Source organism: Leptopilina heterotoma, unplaced genomic scaffold (genome assembly GCF_015476425.1).
Source record: "Leptopilina heterotoma isolate Lh14 unplaced genomic scaffold, ASM1547642v1 Lhet_169, whole genome shotgun sequence".
Taxonomy (NCBI): Eukaryota; Metazoa; Arthropoda; class Insecta; order Hymenoptera; family Figitidae; genus Leptopilina; species Leptopilina heterotoma.
The window spans coordinates 534,931-553,077 of record NW_025110885.1 but is presented as its reverse complement, the minus strand read 5'-3'; the positions used below and the strand labels follow the sequence as shown (position 1 = coordinate 553,077).

At 21.2% G+C, this 18,147-nt stretch overlaps 1 protein-coding gene across 3 annotated transcripts in view; it reads right to left on the bottom strand.

Annotated features, from left to right (window-relative positions):
- Positions 1 to 18,147, bottom strand: part of LOC122499543 (heterogeneous nuclear ribonucleoprotein L) — a 185,108-nt gene that overhangs the window by 58,625 nt on the left and 108,336 nt on the right. For all 3 annotated transcript variants that reach the window (XM_043607961.1, XM_043607960.1, XM_043607962.1), the window contains exon 6: positions 5,109 to 5,172. In XM_043607961.1, coding sequence (XP_043463896.1) covers positions 5,109 to 5,172 — 64 coding nt within the window. The remainder of the gene's footprint in view (positions 1 to 5,108; positions 5,173 to 18,147) is intronic.

The window sequence follows — 18,147 nt, the reverse complement described above, 5'->3', positions numbered from 1 at the left end:
TAAGATATTTGTAAATAATTGAATTTCTGTGAAATTTTTATTAATTTATAAAAATAATTAAATGTTTACGTAGAATTTTATCAAAAAATGTTTTAAATATTTGAATTTTTTTTGGGAAATTTGATTATAATAGTGCTTAGTTATTGAAAATTATTGAATTGACAAAGTTTTTTAAAAATAATTGAAATTTTCAAAGAATTTTATTAAAATTTTTAAAAATAATTGAATTTTGGATAAGAATTATATTATTTATAAAGATAATTGAAATTTTGACAGGAATTTTTAAAAAATTTTTGAAAATAATTGAATTTTTAAAAAAAATATTTATATAATTAATTTATATTATTATTCAAAGAATTATTTATAAAAATAACTGAAATTTTGACTAGAAATTTAAAAATTTTTGAAAATAATTGAATTGCGGAGAAGAATTTTATTATTTACGAAAATAATTGAAATTGTGACGAGAAATTAAAATTTTTTTAAAAATAATAGAAATTTTAATGAGAATTTTAAAAAATTTTTGGAAATAATTGAATTTTGGAGAAGAATTTTATTATTTATAAAGATAATTGAAATTTTCAAATAATTTTATTAAAATTTTTTAAAACAATTGAATTCTTTCGAAGAATTTTATTATTTACAAAGATAATTGAAATTTACGAAAAAATTTTATTAAAATTTTTGAAAACAATTGAATTCTTTCGAAGAATTTTATTATTTACAAAGATAATTGAAATTTACGAAAAAAAGTTTATTAAAAGTTTTGAAAATAGTTGAATTTTGGAAAAGAATGTTATTATTTACGAAAATAATTGAAATTTTGACGAGAATTTTTTTAAAAAAATTTTAAAAATAATTCAAAAGCAAACAGTCGGTCACTAATTCAAATTAATAAACTTTTTGACATGTTCAAATTTAGTGAGCGCACGGCGATAATTTTGAAATTAACATCCGGATGTTAAAATTGCAAAGACGGAATTAAACACATTTTGCGGATATGTAAAAATAGTATCATTCGAATAGTATATAATATTATTGGACACTGTTAACTCATTGACTAAAATATTATGTATGCTACTGTACTTAGCATTTGTGAAAATGTAACTATATCGGAAATGTGGCATGTTCCATATATATATATCAAGACACTTGAATCGTGTCGCGAGGAACAACTCCTACAGAGATGTCATGTTTGTTCAGTGATGCCGATGATCGATGTTGATGACAATGTATGATGCTTTTATATATATTATATATATAAATTTATGTTCGATATTTGAAAACTGTTTCGTCAACTTCTTTAACCTCTCTTCTCTTGACAACTTCAATCCCGAAAAAAAAATTGTCTTCATATTTTTTTATGTCCCTAAAGTTCTGCACTTTAGAATATATGGAATTTATTTATTTCCTTTTCAAATTCAAGTGTCAAAAAATAATATAAGTAATTAATAATAATTACCATTATTAATAAATAATAATAATAATAACAACAGTAATAATTTGTGATTTGCTCCCAAGAAAGGTATCAATCTAGAAAGAAAAAATTTAAACTAATGTTTATAGTTTTTGGAGTAAAAATTCACAAGTGGACAAAATTAAATAAAAAAAAGTTTTCAAAAATTTATTACAGAAAACTTAGTTCTTTTTAATTAATATTTTAAAGTTCAATTAAACATTTTTTAATCCAAACTATTATATCCATGCACTCCAATTTATTAACACGAATTAAATAATAATTCCATTAAACTATAAATATACTTTATATTATAAGCCAATATTTGACTTGAACATTTTCGTGAATATTTTAATGAATTTCTAATGGTAAATTAAATTATTTTACGTTTCTGGCAAAGTTAATGCGCAAAGTATTAAAGTTATCCTAATAATTACCTTCAAAATTAAATTAAATTCAACAGCAAAAAAAGGAAAGAGCAAATTTATTAATCAATTTAAATAAAATTCTTTTTATTTAAAGAAAACTGAATTCAATGTAATTTTATATAAGGATAATTTAATAAAGCTCCTAGAATACATTCCCGCGTTGATAAAACTTTTAGTTTCGAAACCACTGTAAATTTAATGTCGGAACTTTGAAAACCTATGAATTTTAAATACATTCAAGTTTTGTGGTAGTGAGTTGTGAAAGTCTTTCTTAATTTATTAAATACACTAACTAAATAATAATAATTATAGACCTTTATTCATTATTTATTGTTATTATTATTTATTATTTTCTATTTATTTATTTTTATTATTTCATCTTTTATCTATAATAATAATAATTATATCTTTATTATAGCTAAATACAAAAGGTTACGCCAAAAGATTTTGCGTTCCCATGATTTCGACATAGAATTTTGACTTTTTCCCTGACTAAAAAATATTCTCTCAAAAAATGTTTGTAATTTGTGAATATCTTTAATTAAAAAATTATTTCTTTTCTGATAAAAATAACCAAAAATTAATTCATCAAAATTGTTTTCAATTAAAAATTATGATTTAATTATGAATTCTTAAATTAAATTAAATACTTAATAATAATATTAAATAATAATAATAATAATAATAATAATAATAATAATAATAATAATAATAATAATAATATTAAATACTTAATAACTTAAATTCTTGCATAGAATTTTTTTTACAATTTTTGGGAAAATAATTGAATTATTTTGAAGGATTTTATTAAAATTTCTTAAAATAATTTAATTATTCGAAGGAATTAAATTAAAATAATTCTGTAAACAATAATTCAATTTCTATAAAGAATTTTATCAAAACATTCAAAAATAATTGAATTGTTCATAAGAACATTAACATTTTTAAAAACAATTCAATTCTGTTGAGAAATTTGTTAACATTATTACAAATAATTGAATTCTTTATAGAAATTTCATTAATTATGAAAATAATTGAATGATTGCCAAGAATTTTATTAAAATTTGTTTAAATAATTGAATTCTTTCGAGGAATTGAATTAAAATTGTAATATTTGTAAAAATAATTAAATTTTGGCGAACAATTCTGTTATTTATGACGATAATTGAATTCTTGGTAAAAATATAACTAAAGTTTTTGAAAATAATTGAATTCTTTCATGAAGTTTGTTCCAAAATTTTTTAAATAATTGAATTTCTCAGAGAAATTTGATTCTTTATGAAAATAATTGAATGATTGCCAAGAATTTCATTGAAAATTTTTTAAACAAGTGAATTCTTTGCAGGAATTTAACTAAAATTGTATTAAAAATAATTGAATTTTCATAAAGAATTTTCTTTAAAAATGAACGAAAATATAATTGAACTTTTTTTTAAGAATATCATTAAAATTATTAAAAATAAATTAATCTTGTTGAAAAATTTTATAAAAATTATACATTTAATTTTATGAAATCAAATTCTGTTATTTATGATGATAATTGAATTCTTGCCAAGAATGTTTTTAAAATTTTCTAAAATAATTGAATTCTTTCGAGGAAGTTAATTGTAAAATTAAGTTAAAATTGTATTAAAAATAATTGAATTCTTATAAAGAATTATTTTTAAAATAAACGAAAATAATTGAATTCTTTTGAAGAATATCATTAAAAATAATGGAATCTTGTTGATAAATTTTATTAAAATTATTTAGAAAATAATTGAATTTCTGTGAAAAATTTTGTTATTTACGGAATAATAATTGAATTTTTACCAAGATTTTTTATAACATTTTTTAAAATAATTGAATTCTTGCAAAGAATGTTAAAAAATTTTGGAAAATAATTGAATTCCTACAAATTATTTTTAAAAATAATTAAATTCAATTATTTTTAATACAATTTTATAATTGAATTCGTCGAAAGGATTTAATAAATAAAATAATAAATAAAATTCATTTGTTTCGAAGAATTTTATTATATTTATGAAAATAATTTAATTCTCGCTAAGAAATAATAAAAAATAATAATAATAATTTTTAATAATAAAACTAAATCCATCAGTTTTGCGTACAATTTTCCAAATATTTACTCAAAAATCAACTGATATACAGAATAAATAAAAAATTTCGCGAGGATTTCAATTCTTTTTTCTCTTCTTTTTCTTCTTCTTTTTTTTCTGAAGCATAGAATACCGCGTAATCTGTGGTTTTCATATTTCTGCTCATTTTCGCAATAAAATGTTTATGCTTCCAGAAACATCAAAGGATTAAAACTCAAGCTATATGATAAATGGCACCTTTCAAATTGAGTTTCTTCATCGAGAAGACTGCACACAAAATAACTACCGCGTTATCGCACTTTACACCTTGCCTTTTTATGCATGAGGGAAGCCAACGAGTTTACTTTTAAACATTTTTTTTTCCCTTCGTCTTTTTTTTTTTTTTTCTTTTTTTTTTATTATTATTATTTCTGCAAGGATGAAAAAACTTGTTAAATATTTTTACTTTAAATTCATGAACCGGATTAAAAACTACTTTGAAAGTTATTTATTCCCGATTTAAATTTTGATAATGATTTTTTGTTCATCGTCGTTTTTCTTTTTCTATAATCTAGAAAAGAAGGGAAATTTTTTTCTTCCGCATATTTTTTTAAATGAGAAGTTTTTGACTTTACATTATCTTAAAGGTAAATTTGTAATGGAAGCTTTTAAAAGCTTTATAAAAGTCTTTCATCTTTCTTCTTTTTTTTTTAGTAATAACCTGACAAAAACAAATCCAATTTATTTGGAAAGGAATAAAAATTATGTAAATTCTAGTTTTGAAAGTGAAAAATTAATGATTTGTTTTGTAAGTGAAAATTATTTTGTAAATTATTTTATTTTTATTTTATTGAATAGGAATTATTTTTTGTTTTATAGAATATTTTTTTTTTAATGTGATGGTAAGTTTTCGATAATTTTTTTTTTTTTTTTAGTATAAATCAAATATAAAAGTGGAATCTCTGTCTGGCTTTTATTGATAAGATCGAGCGTTTAAAGAGGCTTGAGAAGGAGTATTATACGAAACAGTTTTCAACTCGATCAGGCTCGTAAGCGATATATAGTCGTCGAAGGAATACTAGTATCGCGGTGAAGTGGAGTAACGTTAAAAATACACGGATAGCATAGATGATCAGAGTTACTTACCCAATGCTGGCGTCGTGTAGTCCCAACTCTCAGTATCGTTTTTGTAGACATTCAATTTTGTTGGCTGAAACAATGCAAAAGGAACGAAAAATTAATTTTCCTGCTCTCCTCAAAGTATTTTTTTTCAAGTACTATTAATAATAATAAAAATTACTTTCAAGAATACTAAAAAAAAATATTACTACAAATAATACCAAAAATATTTCAAAAAATATTACAAAAAATAGTATAAAAGTACTACAAAAATACAGAAAATATTCTCAGAAATATTGTAAAAAATAGTTTTAAATTATTACAAAAAATATTACAGAAAATAGTATAAAAATACAACAAAAAATACTGCAAAAAATATTACCAAAAACATTGTAAAAAATAGTTAAAAATATTACAAAAAATATTGCAGAATATATAGTATAAAAGTACTACAAAATATACTGCAATAAATATTATCGAAAATATTGTATTTTTCTTCCAAATAAAAAATAAAGTTCAAGTGGAAAGCACTTAAAATTTGATGTATAATCACATAATACATATAAATATTGTAAACACGATTTCTTTTGGAACTGAAAAGAGATTGAAGAATTAAACGAGACAGTGGAAACATCAACAGATTACAAATCCGTCTAGTGGTGAGGCCTCTGGAAGCCTTCTGAAATCATGAATAAATAACTAACTATCAAAGCCTGTATGACTATTCTATTCGCGATGAATAATTTACACGATAATTCCACAAGTGAAAGACAAGTGAGAAAGAGGTTGGATGAAAAAAAAGGAAAGAAAATTCGCATCAATCATAAAAGAAAAAAAAAAGAAAATTACACAATTTTTTTTCTCCCTCTTTTTTAAATTCCTTTCGGCGAGATATATTTACATTCACAAAATTGTTTCATTTCACGTGCCGAGCAATTTTGTATGTATAAAATATTCTTAAATTTCAGAGCAATGTGCATATATATATATATAATTATATACAATGTAACTTTAAACAGTTGCTCTATATAATGAAATTTCTGCTGAATTTTATTGCAGAGAAAATTAAAAAAAAAAAATTGCGGAATTCTATGCAAAGTATTAGTTTTTATTTATTTAATTTTATGAAGTTAAAGTTGATGCGACGAAAAAAATTTGTTTAGAGTGTTCGAATGTTATTTTTAATAAATATAGAAAAATTGTTAAAAGATAAATAAAATTCTTTCTATTTTAATAATATTTTTGTTTCTTTATTTATTTTTATTTACTCTTTTTAAATATATTTTGATTGTAAAAAAGTTTTTCAGGAATAAAATGGTGGATTAATTTCTCCACTTGAGAACGCCAAGGTCGCCACCAGGTGTCAAGAGAAATTCCAAGAACGAACTCAACTGCCATCTGGCGGTGACCTTGGCGTTCGCAGGTGGAGCGTCTTGCACCTCCATATTGAATCTCAAAATCTTCGTCAATATTCGTAATTTTATAATTATTTCTAATCAAATTTAGAGAGTTTGTCAATTAATATAAACGGATTTCGATTTTTAATACAGTTTCCTTTTCGACATTTTTATCCTCTTTAATTTTTTAGTTTTAGAATTAATTTCTTCACTAAATAAATTGATATTTAAAATCTATGTTTGTGAAATAGTATTTTTAGTAGTTTTTTTTTAATAAAGTAAGTATCACTAGTAATATATTTTGATGAAATGCACTGATAAAAAGATTATTTTATTCAAAGAAACGATTATTTGTCTACTGTCAAATAAATTTTTATTCGTATTAAACAATTTTTTAAAGTGTATATAAATAAGTAAATAAATACACAGAAATTAATAAAATAACAAAAAAAAACGAATGCAATTTGTTCTTTCCCTCATTTTACAGCAGGAAAAAAATAGGTCGAGTGAATTCGGACATTTTTTCTTTTATTTCTTGCCTAATGTATTTTTATGCAGCCTTTTTGACTCGAGAGATGTGAGAACTGGAAATTAAGAATTCAGGATTCAAAGTGCATTAGCGAACAGCGTCTTGCATACGTTTTCAAGGTGCTTAGGTTTGAATGGCAACTGGGACATTTGAAAATCTATGGAAAGCGCTTTGCAGTGCACAGCAATGTTAAAAAAAAGAAGAAAAAGAAAAAAAAGAGAGAGAGAGAGAAGAAAAGAAGAGTGGGTTCCCGGCTTTGTAGGGTATATCGCGATGTAAGCAGCTCCGTGAAGACCTACAAGTGTAATCTTCTTGAGCCTTTTGTACCGAAGCAAACACTATCATCGTTATATAGATTGTTCGCTTGTTGAAGTTATCGAAAAAAAAATTTAAATCTTATACATATTTTTTAATACAATATTATCGTTAAAGTCCCTCTCTATACCTCTGCATTTTTTGTCTTCTTTTTTGCAAGCAGAACAAAAAATCGATAGCAATAATAAAAAATATTTAAAAATAGGTCGAAATTTTGTTTTATATTTAAAATTTCATTCTTCAATAGCAATAATAAAAAAAAAATAATTGAATGATAACTCAATGAAATATTCTAATTAATGCAATAGTCTACCGTCTCTAGCCGCACTAAATATAGAAACAATTAATAACATTATTGGTATAATGAAAGCCAGCAAATTTCTATCAAAAGATAAATTGCCTCGGAATATTACGTATACCGCAAGTGTTAATAATGAATCAATAATATCGAGTAATGACAAACTTAAGGGAATAATGCAATAAAATTATATACGCGATCAAATTATACGAGACTTTTAACAAAACCAAAATTTCTAATTAGATACATTTTACATTATTAATTTCTCCCCCCGTAAAATAAATAAAAAAACATATTCCAATTAAAGGGAATTTTCATTCTAATTAAAGAAAAGAAAAATGCACTTCGAGGAGGAAAATTGAAAAAAATTATTACCCAATTTAATGAGCAATAATCAATAAGAGATTCACAATCGTACAATAAACGATCGTATATTCTCTGGGCGAATGGTGAACTCTATAACAATAAACCATTGAAGGTTTTGCTATTATCATAAATAAATTGGTTACGATGACAATCATTTCATAACAATGTTTATTCCTGAATGATCATCAGAGATAACGAACTGTATTGTTCAATTTTAAGTTAGATAATAACTTGCCGTAAATAAAAACGAGCGTTACGCCAGTTTTTTTGTTCTCTTTTAAAACATTTTTTTTTTACTGGAAAAAAAATTAACTCTCTTCTTTTATAAAAGTACATTATCATAAATATGCAATGTTTATGATATGAAATAATGAAAATTTAAATAAATGATAAAAGAATCTAAAAGTTAATGAATAAAATTAAAGAAAATAATTTTTTACGTAAATTATTCTATAGAAATAATAAATTATTTTATCACTTATTTTTGTATTTAAATAATTCAATTCTGGAACAACTTTTTCCTAATTTATTTTAAATAGAATTTCAGAAAATATTTCAAGAATTGGAAGAATTGCATTTCTAACTTTTAGAAATAATTAAATTTCAAAATTCAATTTAAATTCAATTGTAAAATAAATAACAATAAGTATTATATAAATATTAAGTATTATATTTAAGTATTATATCAAAAATACCTATTTATTAAACAAAAGATAATTGAATTCTGGAAAATAATTGAAAAAATAGGAAATTTTCACAAACTTCAAATAAATGTTTATTTAAAAAATTAATATATTATTTTCCTTTGAAAATTATTGAATTTTTAAATATAATTTTATTCAAAAATTCTAAAAAAATAATTGTCTTTTGGAAAAATTGCAATTGTAATTTTTAGAAAAACAATTAAATTTCCAAATGTTTTACACAAAAATTATTTGAAATTTCAATGAAAATAAATATATAAGTTTTAAAATATTTGTTTAACAAAAATTATTGGAATTTTGAATAATTTAATGCAGAAATTCTAAAAAATGAGAATGTAAAAAATTAGGTTTTTCGAAAAATGTAATTAAATTTTTTTTAAGATAATCAAATTCCCGAAAATAATAAAAAAAATTGAAAAACAATCAATTTGTCAAATTTCATTGAAATAAATTTTATATTTTGGAAAAAAAATTAATTTCCCAACTTTTAAAAATTGATTTAAAAAATAATCCCTTCTTGAAGAATTATATTTCGAAAAATTATATTTTTCAAAAAATAATAAATTTTCATTAAACAAAAAGAAATTTATTTCAGGAAATAAAATTTTGCATTTCCTTAAATAAATTATAATAAAAAATCTCTTTTTTCCTTGAAATAAAACCAAACTGTTTTAATTAAAAGAAAACTGAAAATAAAAAAAATATCGACTTTCATTTTATGCATTGTTATAAACATCAAATTGGAAGAAAGAGAAAGAGTTTAAAAAGAAAAATTATCTGAAAAAAATAATACAGAAATATTATTTCATTTTCTATCGTTTTTTTTTTTTTTTTTTTTTTTTTTTTGTTATAAATATTTAATATTTTTCATTCACAACTTGCTTGTTTAATAAAACAAAAACGTTACTTAAAAATAATCGTTGTGAAAGAAATGAAAATTAAAAATGAATCTTTCTTTAAAAGGTATTCTTTCAATAAAATAAACTCATTCAATTTAAAATGAACGCATTTAAAATTACATACGCTTTTAATTGCTTTCATTTGCTTTTAATAAAAATTAAACAGTAATTTATAAAAAAAAAAAAAAAAAAGTTTTGAAAAAGATTCAAGTCCATTTTTATTTAATCTATAAGTGGTTAAATAATTTGGGTTCAAAATCAAGTTTTCATAACATTGTTTTTTGTGGTGAATAAAAAATAGTTTACGACAATCAAGAATTGTTTAGTGCGTGTACTATAGGAGAGTGGTTTAAATTTCTCTCTTAAATATCATTTCAAAACGTTATGATGCGCGTGTGTGTTATTATTATTTCGGGATTTACGTTGATAGGGAACGAGCTTTGCGAGTATCTTTTGAGGAACAAGAAATTTCAATAAATTTGTGCTAAGAATTACCTACTGTCTGACTTTTACGAGGCGTAAACGCATTTTCCGCCAATGTGATAAAACACTTGTGATATCTTGACAAAACTGCTTTTAATAGCAATAATTTATATGACAAAATGCCATTCCTTATAATCGGATAAGTCACTCCTTCTCTTTATAACGCCTCACATTATTTTCATCAAATACACATGTTCTATTCTATATGAAATGAAAAATAAATATTTTTTTCTAAAATAAAACTTATTTCTGTCGCGTCAATATAACAGAAACGTGTTAATTTACAATTTTAATACAGAAAATAATTGATTAATGTAATAAGTAATCAAATGAAATTGAAGAGAAAATATTTCAATTAGAAAAATTTTAATATTTTGTAGATAAAAAAAATTAATAAAATTAAATATAAAAGAAGAGTAAATTTAGACATTGGAGAAAAATTAAGAAATTTAGGTACTACATTTTTTACATTTTATTTTACTAATTTTTTTTATTTACAATTATTAAAATTTTTAATATTTAACTGCAAATATAAATAATAAATGATAAATAGTATTACAAAATTTTCTATTACATTTATTGACAAATTTCTTTAATTGTAAAATTATTCGAAAACATCAATAACTATATTTTTAAATAAATATTTAATCATTATTATTTTTAAAAAATTTCAAATTCAAACCTTTTGAAAATTATAACATATCAAAATTTTATTGTAAAACATGAAGAAATCGATCACTCCGAGTCGAAGACTCGGAGTGATCGATTTCTTCATGTTTTATAATAATTTAAATTACCATAAAATTTTCCAAAAAAAATGTAATTATTTATTAAAATCCTATTAAAATCCTTCGCAAGAATTCAATTATTTTATTAAGCAGTAAAATTTCTCAAAAGAATTCAATTATTGAAAAAATTGTAATAAAATTCGTTGCAAGAATTCAATTATTTTCTTAAATAATAAATAAATTATTCAGAAATTCATTTTTAAATGAATTTTCATTAAAAAATTCTACGAAAATTCAATTATTTAAATTGAAAAATAAATAATTGATTGAATAATTGAATGTTTATTAAAATTGAATTCTCATAAAGAATTTTATCAATAAATTTTTAAATAATTGAATTCTTTTGACAAATGTTATTATTTATGTAAATAATTGCACTTTTCGAAGAATTAATTTAAAATTTTATTAAAAATAATTGACATTTTGCGATAATAATTGAATTCCAGTGAAAATTTTATTATTTATGTAAATAATTGAATTTTTGCAAAGAATTTTATTAAAATTATATTCAAAATAATTGAATTTATCTAAATTCAATTATTTATAGAAATAATTGAATTAACGGGAAGAATTTGATTATTTATGAAAATAATTGAATTCTTACAAATTTTTTTCACGAATTCAATTAAAATTTTATTAAAAATAATTGAATCCATGTAAAAAAATTTATTTATAAAAATAATTGAATTATTGAGAAGAAATTTATAAAAAAAATTGTAAATATAATTGTATTACAGTAAAATGTTAATTATTTACGAAAAGAATTAAATGTTTGAGTAGAATTATATTAAAATTTTTTAAAAATAATTGAATTCTTTTGGAATATTGAAAATCAGTAAATTGAGGGAAATTTTTGAAAATAATTGAAATTTTACTAAGAATTTTATTAAAATTTTTGGACATAATTGAATTTCTACGAAGAATTTTATTACTTTTGAAAATAATTGAATTTCTGCAATCATTTGTAACTTTTTCAAAATTCAATTTTTTTTTAGTATTTTTAACAAAAATTCTTCTATAAATCTATTATTTTTAATAATTAATTAAATATATATTAAAAAATGTAATTACTTTCAGAAGAATTTGAATTATTTCAATTTTTGAAAAAAAAATTTCTAATTAAATTTATTTAAAATTGAAATTTTGTAATATTTGAGAACACCAAGGTCACCACCAGGTGGCAAGAGAAATTCCAAGAATAAACTTAACTGCCATCTAGCGGTGACCTTGACGTTCGCAGGTGGAGAGTAGCGTCTCCATATTGAATCTCAAAATCTTCGTCAATATTCGTTGTTATATTTTTAATTTGTATAATAAAATTAATCAACTAAAAATGAATAAAATACCTAATTAAATATAATTTTCCTAAATTTTTAATATTCATTCGAAAAAAAATTGTAAATTTAATTAAACTTCTTCTAAAAATAACCTTTTGTAAAAAATGATACGAATTCATCATTGAGGGAATTACAAAGAAGAGGACATGAAAATAGTACCTCTGTCCTATTTTTTTTTTTTTTTTTTTTTTTTTTTGACAATTTTATAACCATTTCTAATTAAATTTTATAGAAAATTGTGAGCCCCAAAACTTTCTGACGGAAAATTCGTCAAACAATATATGTATATATGGTCACTACTTTGTTTTACACAGTGGTCTCGTGAAAACGAGGACAATCACTCATCAAGCAAATTGCAGAACATATTTCAAAGTTCTCAATTCATTGCAATGGAAATTTGGCACGGAAACGGAATCCCTCTGAGCCGGAAGTCATTTTGGCCCACTTTAATATCAAAAATCATTTTCAAAATTCAGAGAAACAGTAATGAGTTGAATCAAACTTTCATATTTTGATTACTCAGCGCAATGTTCTCATATATACTAATAAAAAATTTATTTTTCACCCACTTTTCCAAATGTTAATCACGCGAATTAAAATTAAACGAAGAGGAAAATCCAAAAATTCTCTTCTTTATCCATTCCTAAATTTACCGAAAAGTTATTTCCGAATCAAACAAAATTATTTGAAGAAAAAAAATTATTTTACCCGAAAGAAAATTTTGATTTAAATTCCAGAAAAAAAAAATACAAAATTGTAAAAATAAAAAATCCCCCCTCTACTCCCCCGCAGTGAAACGTTTAATCTGATTTATCGATAAATAATCTTCTCACAAATATACGTGGTGAGTTTTGCTGCTTTGGATATAAAAAACACGGGGTTTTAGTATCAAAAAAAAAAAAAAAAGCAAACACAAAACGTATATAAAATAGGATGGGCAAAAATTTTTACAGAGCAAAGAGTAAAATGATAGATCGTTAACTGCGTTAAGCGAGTCGTAAATATTTTCACGTTATTTCAGTTGAATAAAGTTTGTGGCCAACATATATATTTGAAACCTCAAATTATCGAACATCAGAGGGAAAAAAATATATATATCATTAAACCAACATTATTAGAATAGGTACATTAAGGAGATGCATTATCATTATTTTATCATGTAATCATATTTACCAATTTAACATATTTTACACATTAAATTGCAGAAAGATTTTAAAATTTTTTCATTAATTTAACGCATTTTAATTCTGATGAAAATTATAATAAAATTGTAATTATAAAAAATAATGAGATAATTTATATTTGCTTTTTGTTAAAACCATTATTTGTAATATAGTTTTTAAGTAAAAAGACGAAAAAAAATTTATATAAAAATAATAATAATAAATTAAAAATATTAATAATAATAATAATAATAATTTATAAACATTAAGATGAACGATCAGTTCGAGTCAACTACTCATCGAGTAATAAAATTAAAAATTTTTATAATAATAAAAATATCGATAACAAAAGAATAAAAACAATTAAAAAATGGAAAAATAATTCTAAAAAAATTCGATCAGTTTAATTAAGAATCCGTTAAATTAACCAAAGATTTATGAAAAAAAAAACAAATGTTTAATAAACATGAAACATTTTTAATTGAAAAGTTCATTAGAAAAAGAAAACTTCTCATCACTCTACACTCTTTCAATGCAAATTGACACGAAAAGAAGTTAATAACATGTCTATGAAATTGATTACCCATATGAAAACTTTTTTGTATACATTGTTAAAACTTTCTCTCCCACATTTTTCACACTTGATGAATCGGAAAAAATATAATAACTGTGCGGAAAAATAATTAACACCTGCGAGAAAAAATATTCCATAGAAAATCTCTTATACAAAAAATCAACTCGTAAGCTATTTTTTTCTTTCAAAAGAGAAGAATATTTTTTAACATACAATTTTTTTTTTGAAAGATAATTTTCTTTTTTTTAAAAAGAAAAGAAGATGATGATAGAGAAGAAAATTTGTTTTTAACTACTCTCTAAATTTTAATTACTTAAAAATTTACTCAATTTGAATTAGTGACTGCGATTTTTTGCTATTGAATTAGTAGATTTTATTAATTTCTAGTCTATGTCATTTCTAGCTTTCTACTAATTCATTAGTAAAATTTACTAAAATCAGAAGCAATAAGTCAGTCACTAATTTAAATTAGTAAACATTTTTATCAATTCAAATTTAAGAGGTTCAAGAATTGATTTATTCTACACAATTTTGCTTAAATATGTAAAATTTTTTCTATTTCAAAATTTAACATTTTTTGATAAATTTTTTAGAACTTTAAATCTAAAATAATTTGATTTTTGCATAAAATTTTATTACAATTTTTGAAAATAATTTGATTGTTTTAAAGTATATTATGGAAATTTTGTAAAATAATTAGATTCTTTCGAAAAACTTAATTGAAATTTCATTAATAATAATTGAATTCTCATAAAGAATTTTATAAAAAAAATTGAATTACTTTTATATATTATATTAGTAAGTTTTTTTACGATTTAATATTTAGAGAGAAAGAAGATGATGATAATAACGAATTTTTTTTGTGAAACTAAGATAAAGAATAATTTTTTTTTTATGAAAAAGAAAAAGATGTTGATGATAAAGAAGAAAAATCTTCTTTGTAAGATTAACTAAAGAATAATTTTCTTTTTTTTATGAAAAAGAAGAAGATGTTGATAATAAAGAAGAAAAATCTTTTGTAAAACTTGTCAAACAGTATATAATAAAGAAGAAAAATCTTTTTTTGTAAAATTAGTCAAACAGTAATTTTCTTTTTTTTATGATGATGAAAAAGAAGATGTTGATGATAAAGAAGAAAAATCTTTTTTGTAAAACTAGTCAAACAGTAATTTTCTTTTTTTTTTGATGATAAAAAAGAAGAAGATGATGCTGACTAATTAAAGAATAATTTTCTTTTTTTTTATGAAAAAAAAGAAGATGATGATAAAGAAGAAAAATCTTTTTTGTAAAACTAATTAAAGAATAATTTTCTTTTTTTTATGAAAAAGAAGAAGATGTTGATAATAAAGAAGAAGAAAAATCTTTTTTGTAAAACTAGTCAAACAGTAATTTTTTTTATTTTGATGATGAAAAAGAAGAAGAAGAAGAAGATGATGATGATGATGCTGATAAAGAAGAAGAAAAGAAAGACGATAATTAAGAAAAAGAAGAAGAAGAAAAAGAGAGAGGGGATAAATTTCGTTACGTAAGCCATTTGACTTGAACTTCACCCATGAATGTTTTGAATTTTGTGAAATTCTGGTAACTCGAAATACCGTGTTGTCATCACGAGAGAGAGAGAGTCTATTTCTTGTTTGCGTTCCATTCTCCAACTCCTCTATATACATACTAAGAAACTCATTGTCAGATTACGTTTGCTACTTTACCCCTGCGCCTCGCGCTTACAAGTTCAACGTTCTTTCCATATCATTAAATCAGATTAGCATTTCAACTTTTCCAATTTTACTGCTCATTAACTAACTATTGAAATCAACAGCAAAAAGACAAATGCAAAACATAAAGAACAACCATTAACACTAACTTATATATGTTAATTAATTTATTCACTATATCCAAACAAATTTTCTTTATTATCTTTATACAATTTTTAAAATTTAATTTTCACTTTAAACCAAAAAGGCAAAAATATTTTTCTCTTTGTCAAGGAATGAGAAATCCAATACTTTGAAAGCGCTTCTAATTAATAATGGAAAAATTAAAGCAGTAGAATGAATTTAAAGGGCTTCATTTAGTTGTTGAATATAATTATCAACATCAAAACTTTCAACTCTCGATGTTACAATTTTAATTATTATTATTCCGATTATTATTGTTATTTACATTACTATTATTTATTATTTATTATTATTTTTAATTTTTCTATTCATAACAAAATTTCAATTTTTATTATTTAAATATAATAAAAAAAATTTAATAATTTAATTAAAAAGAAATTATTTTAATGAAAAGCAAATATTATCATATTACTCTCAGAAGATGTATTAAACTAAAATGCTTTATGTTTAATATTAATAATATTAATAATAATAATAATAATAATAATAATTTATCAAATACGATGTAAATTATTTAGGATCTAGTCGTACGGAAAATTGTAATGGCGCTATAGAGACGCGTGTAGCACCCCTAGAATATATTGTCTATCTAAATGTAGCAAAATTTTGTAATTACAATCTAGTAATTAATTTGAAAGTTGTATTTCAAAAAACTAATTCTTATTATTATTATTATTATTAATATTATTTTTATAACAAAATTTCAACTTTTATTCTCTCTAAATTTAAATTAGTAAAAATAAAATTGTACTAATTTGAATTAGTAAATGACTTTTTGCTTTTGAATTATAGTGAATTTCACTAATAAATTAGTAGAAATTACTATTACTTTTTTTGTTTCTAAATTAGTAAATTTTACTAATAAATAATAATTTCTATTAATTTATTAGTAAAATTTACTAATTCAAAAGCAAAAAATCAGTCATTTATTCTAAATTAGCAATCATTTTCAATAATTCAAATTTAGAGAGTTATTTATAAATATAATAAATTAAAAAATGTTTTTATTATTATTATTAGAATAATAATGTTAAAAATTAAAATTAATGTCGACTCATTTATTATAAAAATTTACGATAAATCCTTCATCTAATTATCCATTTATTATATAGATATTTATTGGATCATTATTTGATTATTATTTATACTACAATGAAGATTTCAATCACCCAGAAACCTTGTATGAACAGATTGTTAATTAAAAAAAAAATAATACAATTTTTAATCAATTTAAATATTAATTAGAAAATAATTCGAAAATGTTTTCATCATTTTCAATAATTAATTGAAAAATAGTTATTAAATTTTTAGTGAATTTCAATATTAATCGAAAAATAATTTTTAAATTCTTAACTAATATGTAGTTAAAAAGATCGGTTATTTTTATTATTGTCCCAAAAATTTCGTTTTGTCTTTTCCTGATGTTCAATAATTTCTAAATTCAATTATTCAAAAAATTAAATAATTTAGTTGAATAAAAATATTTAAATACTTATTTATTTTACCATAGGAATTTAAAAATTTCAATTTTCAATTTTCAATTTTCAATTTTTAATTACAAATGGTCTAAAATATTTAATTATTTCAAAAATTGAAACTTCAATTCTACTAAAATTTAATTATTTTCCAAAAATTTTAACTAAACTTCTTCTCTAAATTAAGTATTTTTAATAATTTTTCGAAAATTTTTCGTGAATTTAATTATTTTAATACAAAAGTTCAATTTTTTACAATAATTGTAACTGCAACGCTTCATGATTTCTATTTAAAGTTATTAAGATAATTATTGCAAATAATTAAAAATAATTTTCATTAATTTTTTAATGGTAATATATTTTCCATGACATACAAAATTTCAATTATTTAAAAACCTTTTAATTATATATTTAGAAAATTTAATTATCTCAAAAAAATTATTCAAAAATAAATTTTGAAATATTTAATATTTTGACTACAATTATTTTTATTTTGACACCACAAAAATCAAAGTAATTCGCATTTTATACCCAAAAAGAAAGTGGTGTTTCGTTGCAATATTTAGAAAAAATTCGCAATATTTGAAAATAAGAAGAAAAAAGGCGCCTCTTATGGAAAATAGTAAAAAAAAATTCCAAAAAGTTAAATTATCCGAGAACCGCAAATAAAATTAAACTGCAAATATTAAAGTAATTAAAATTTTTTTACTTAATTTAAATACTAATTGAAAAATTATTGGAGAAATTATTTAAAAATGTTCGAAATGAAGAGATACATATAATTCGGCAAATAATTAGAATAATTATAAAACAAAGAGAATTCGAAAATATTTTAATTCTCCG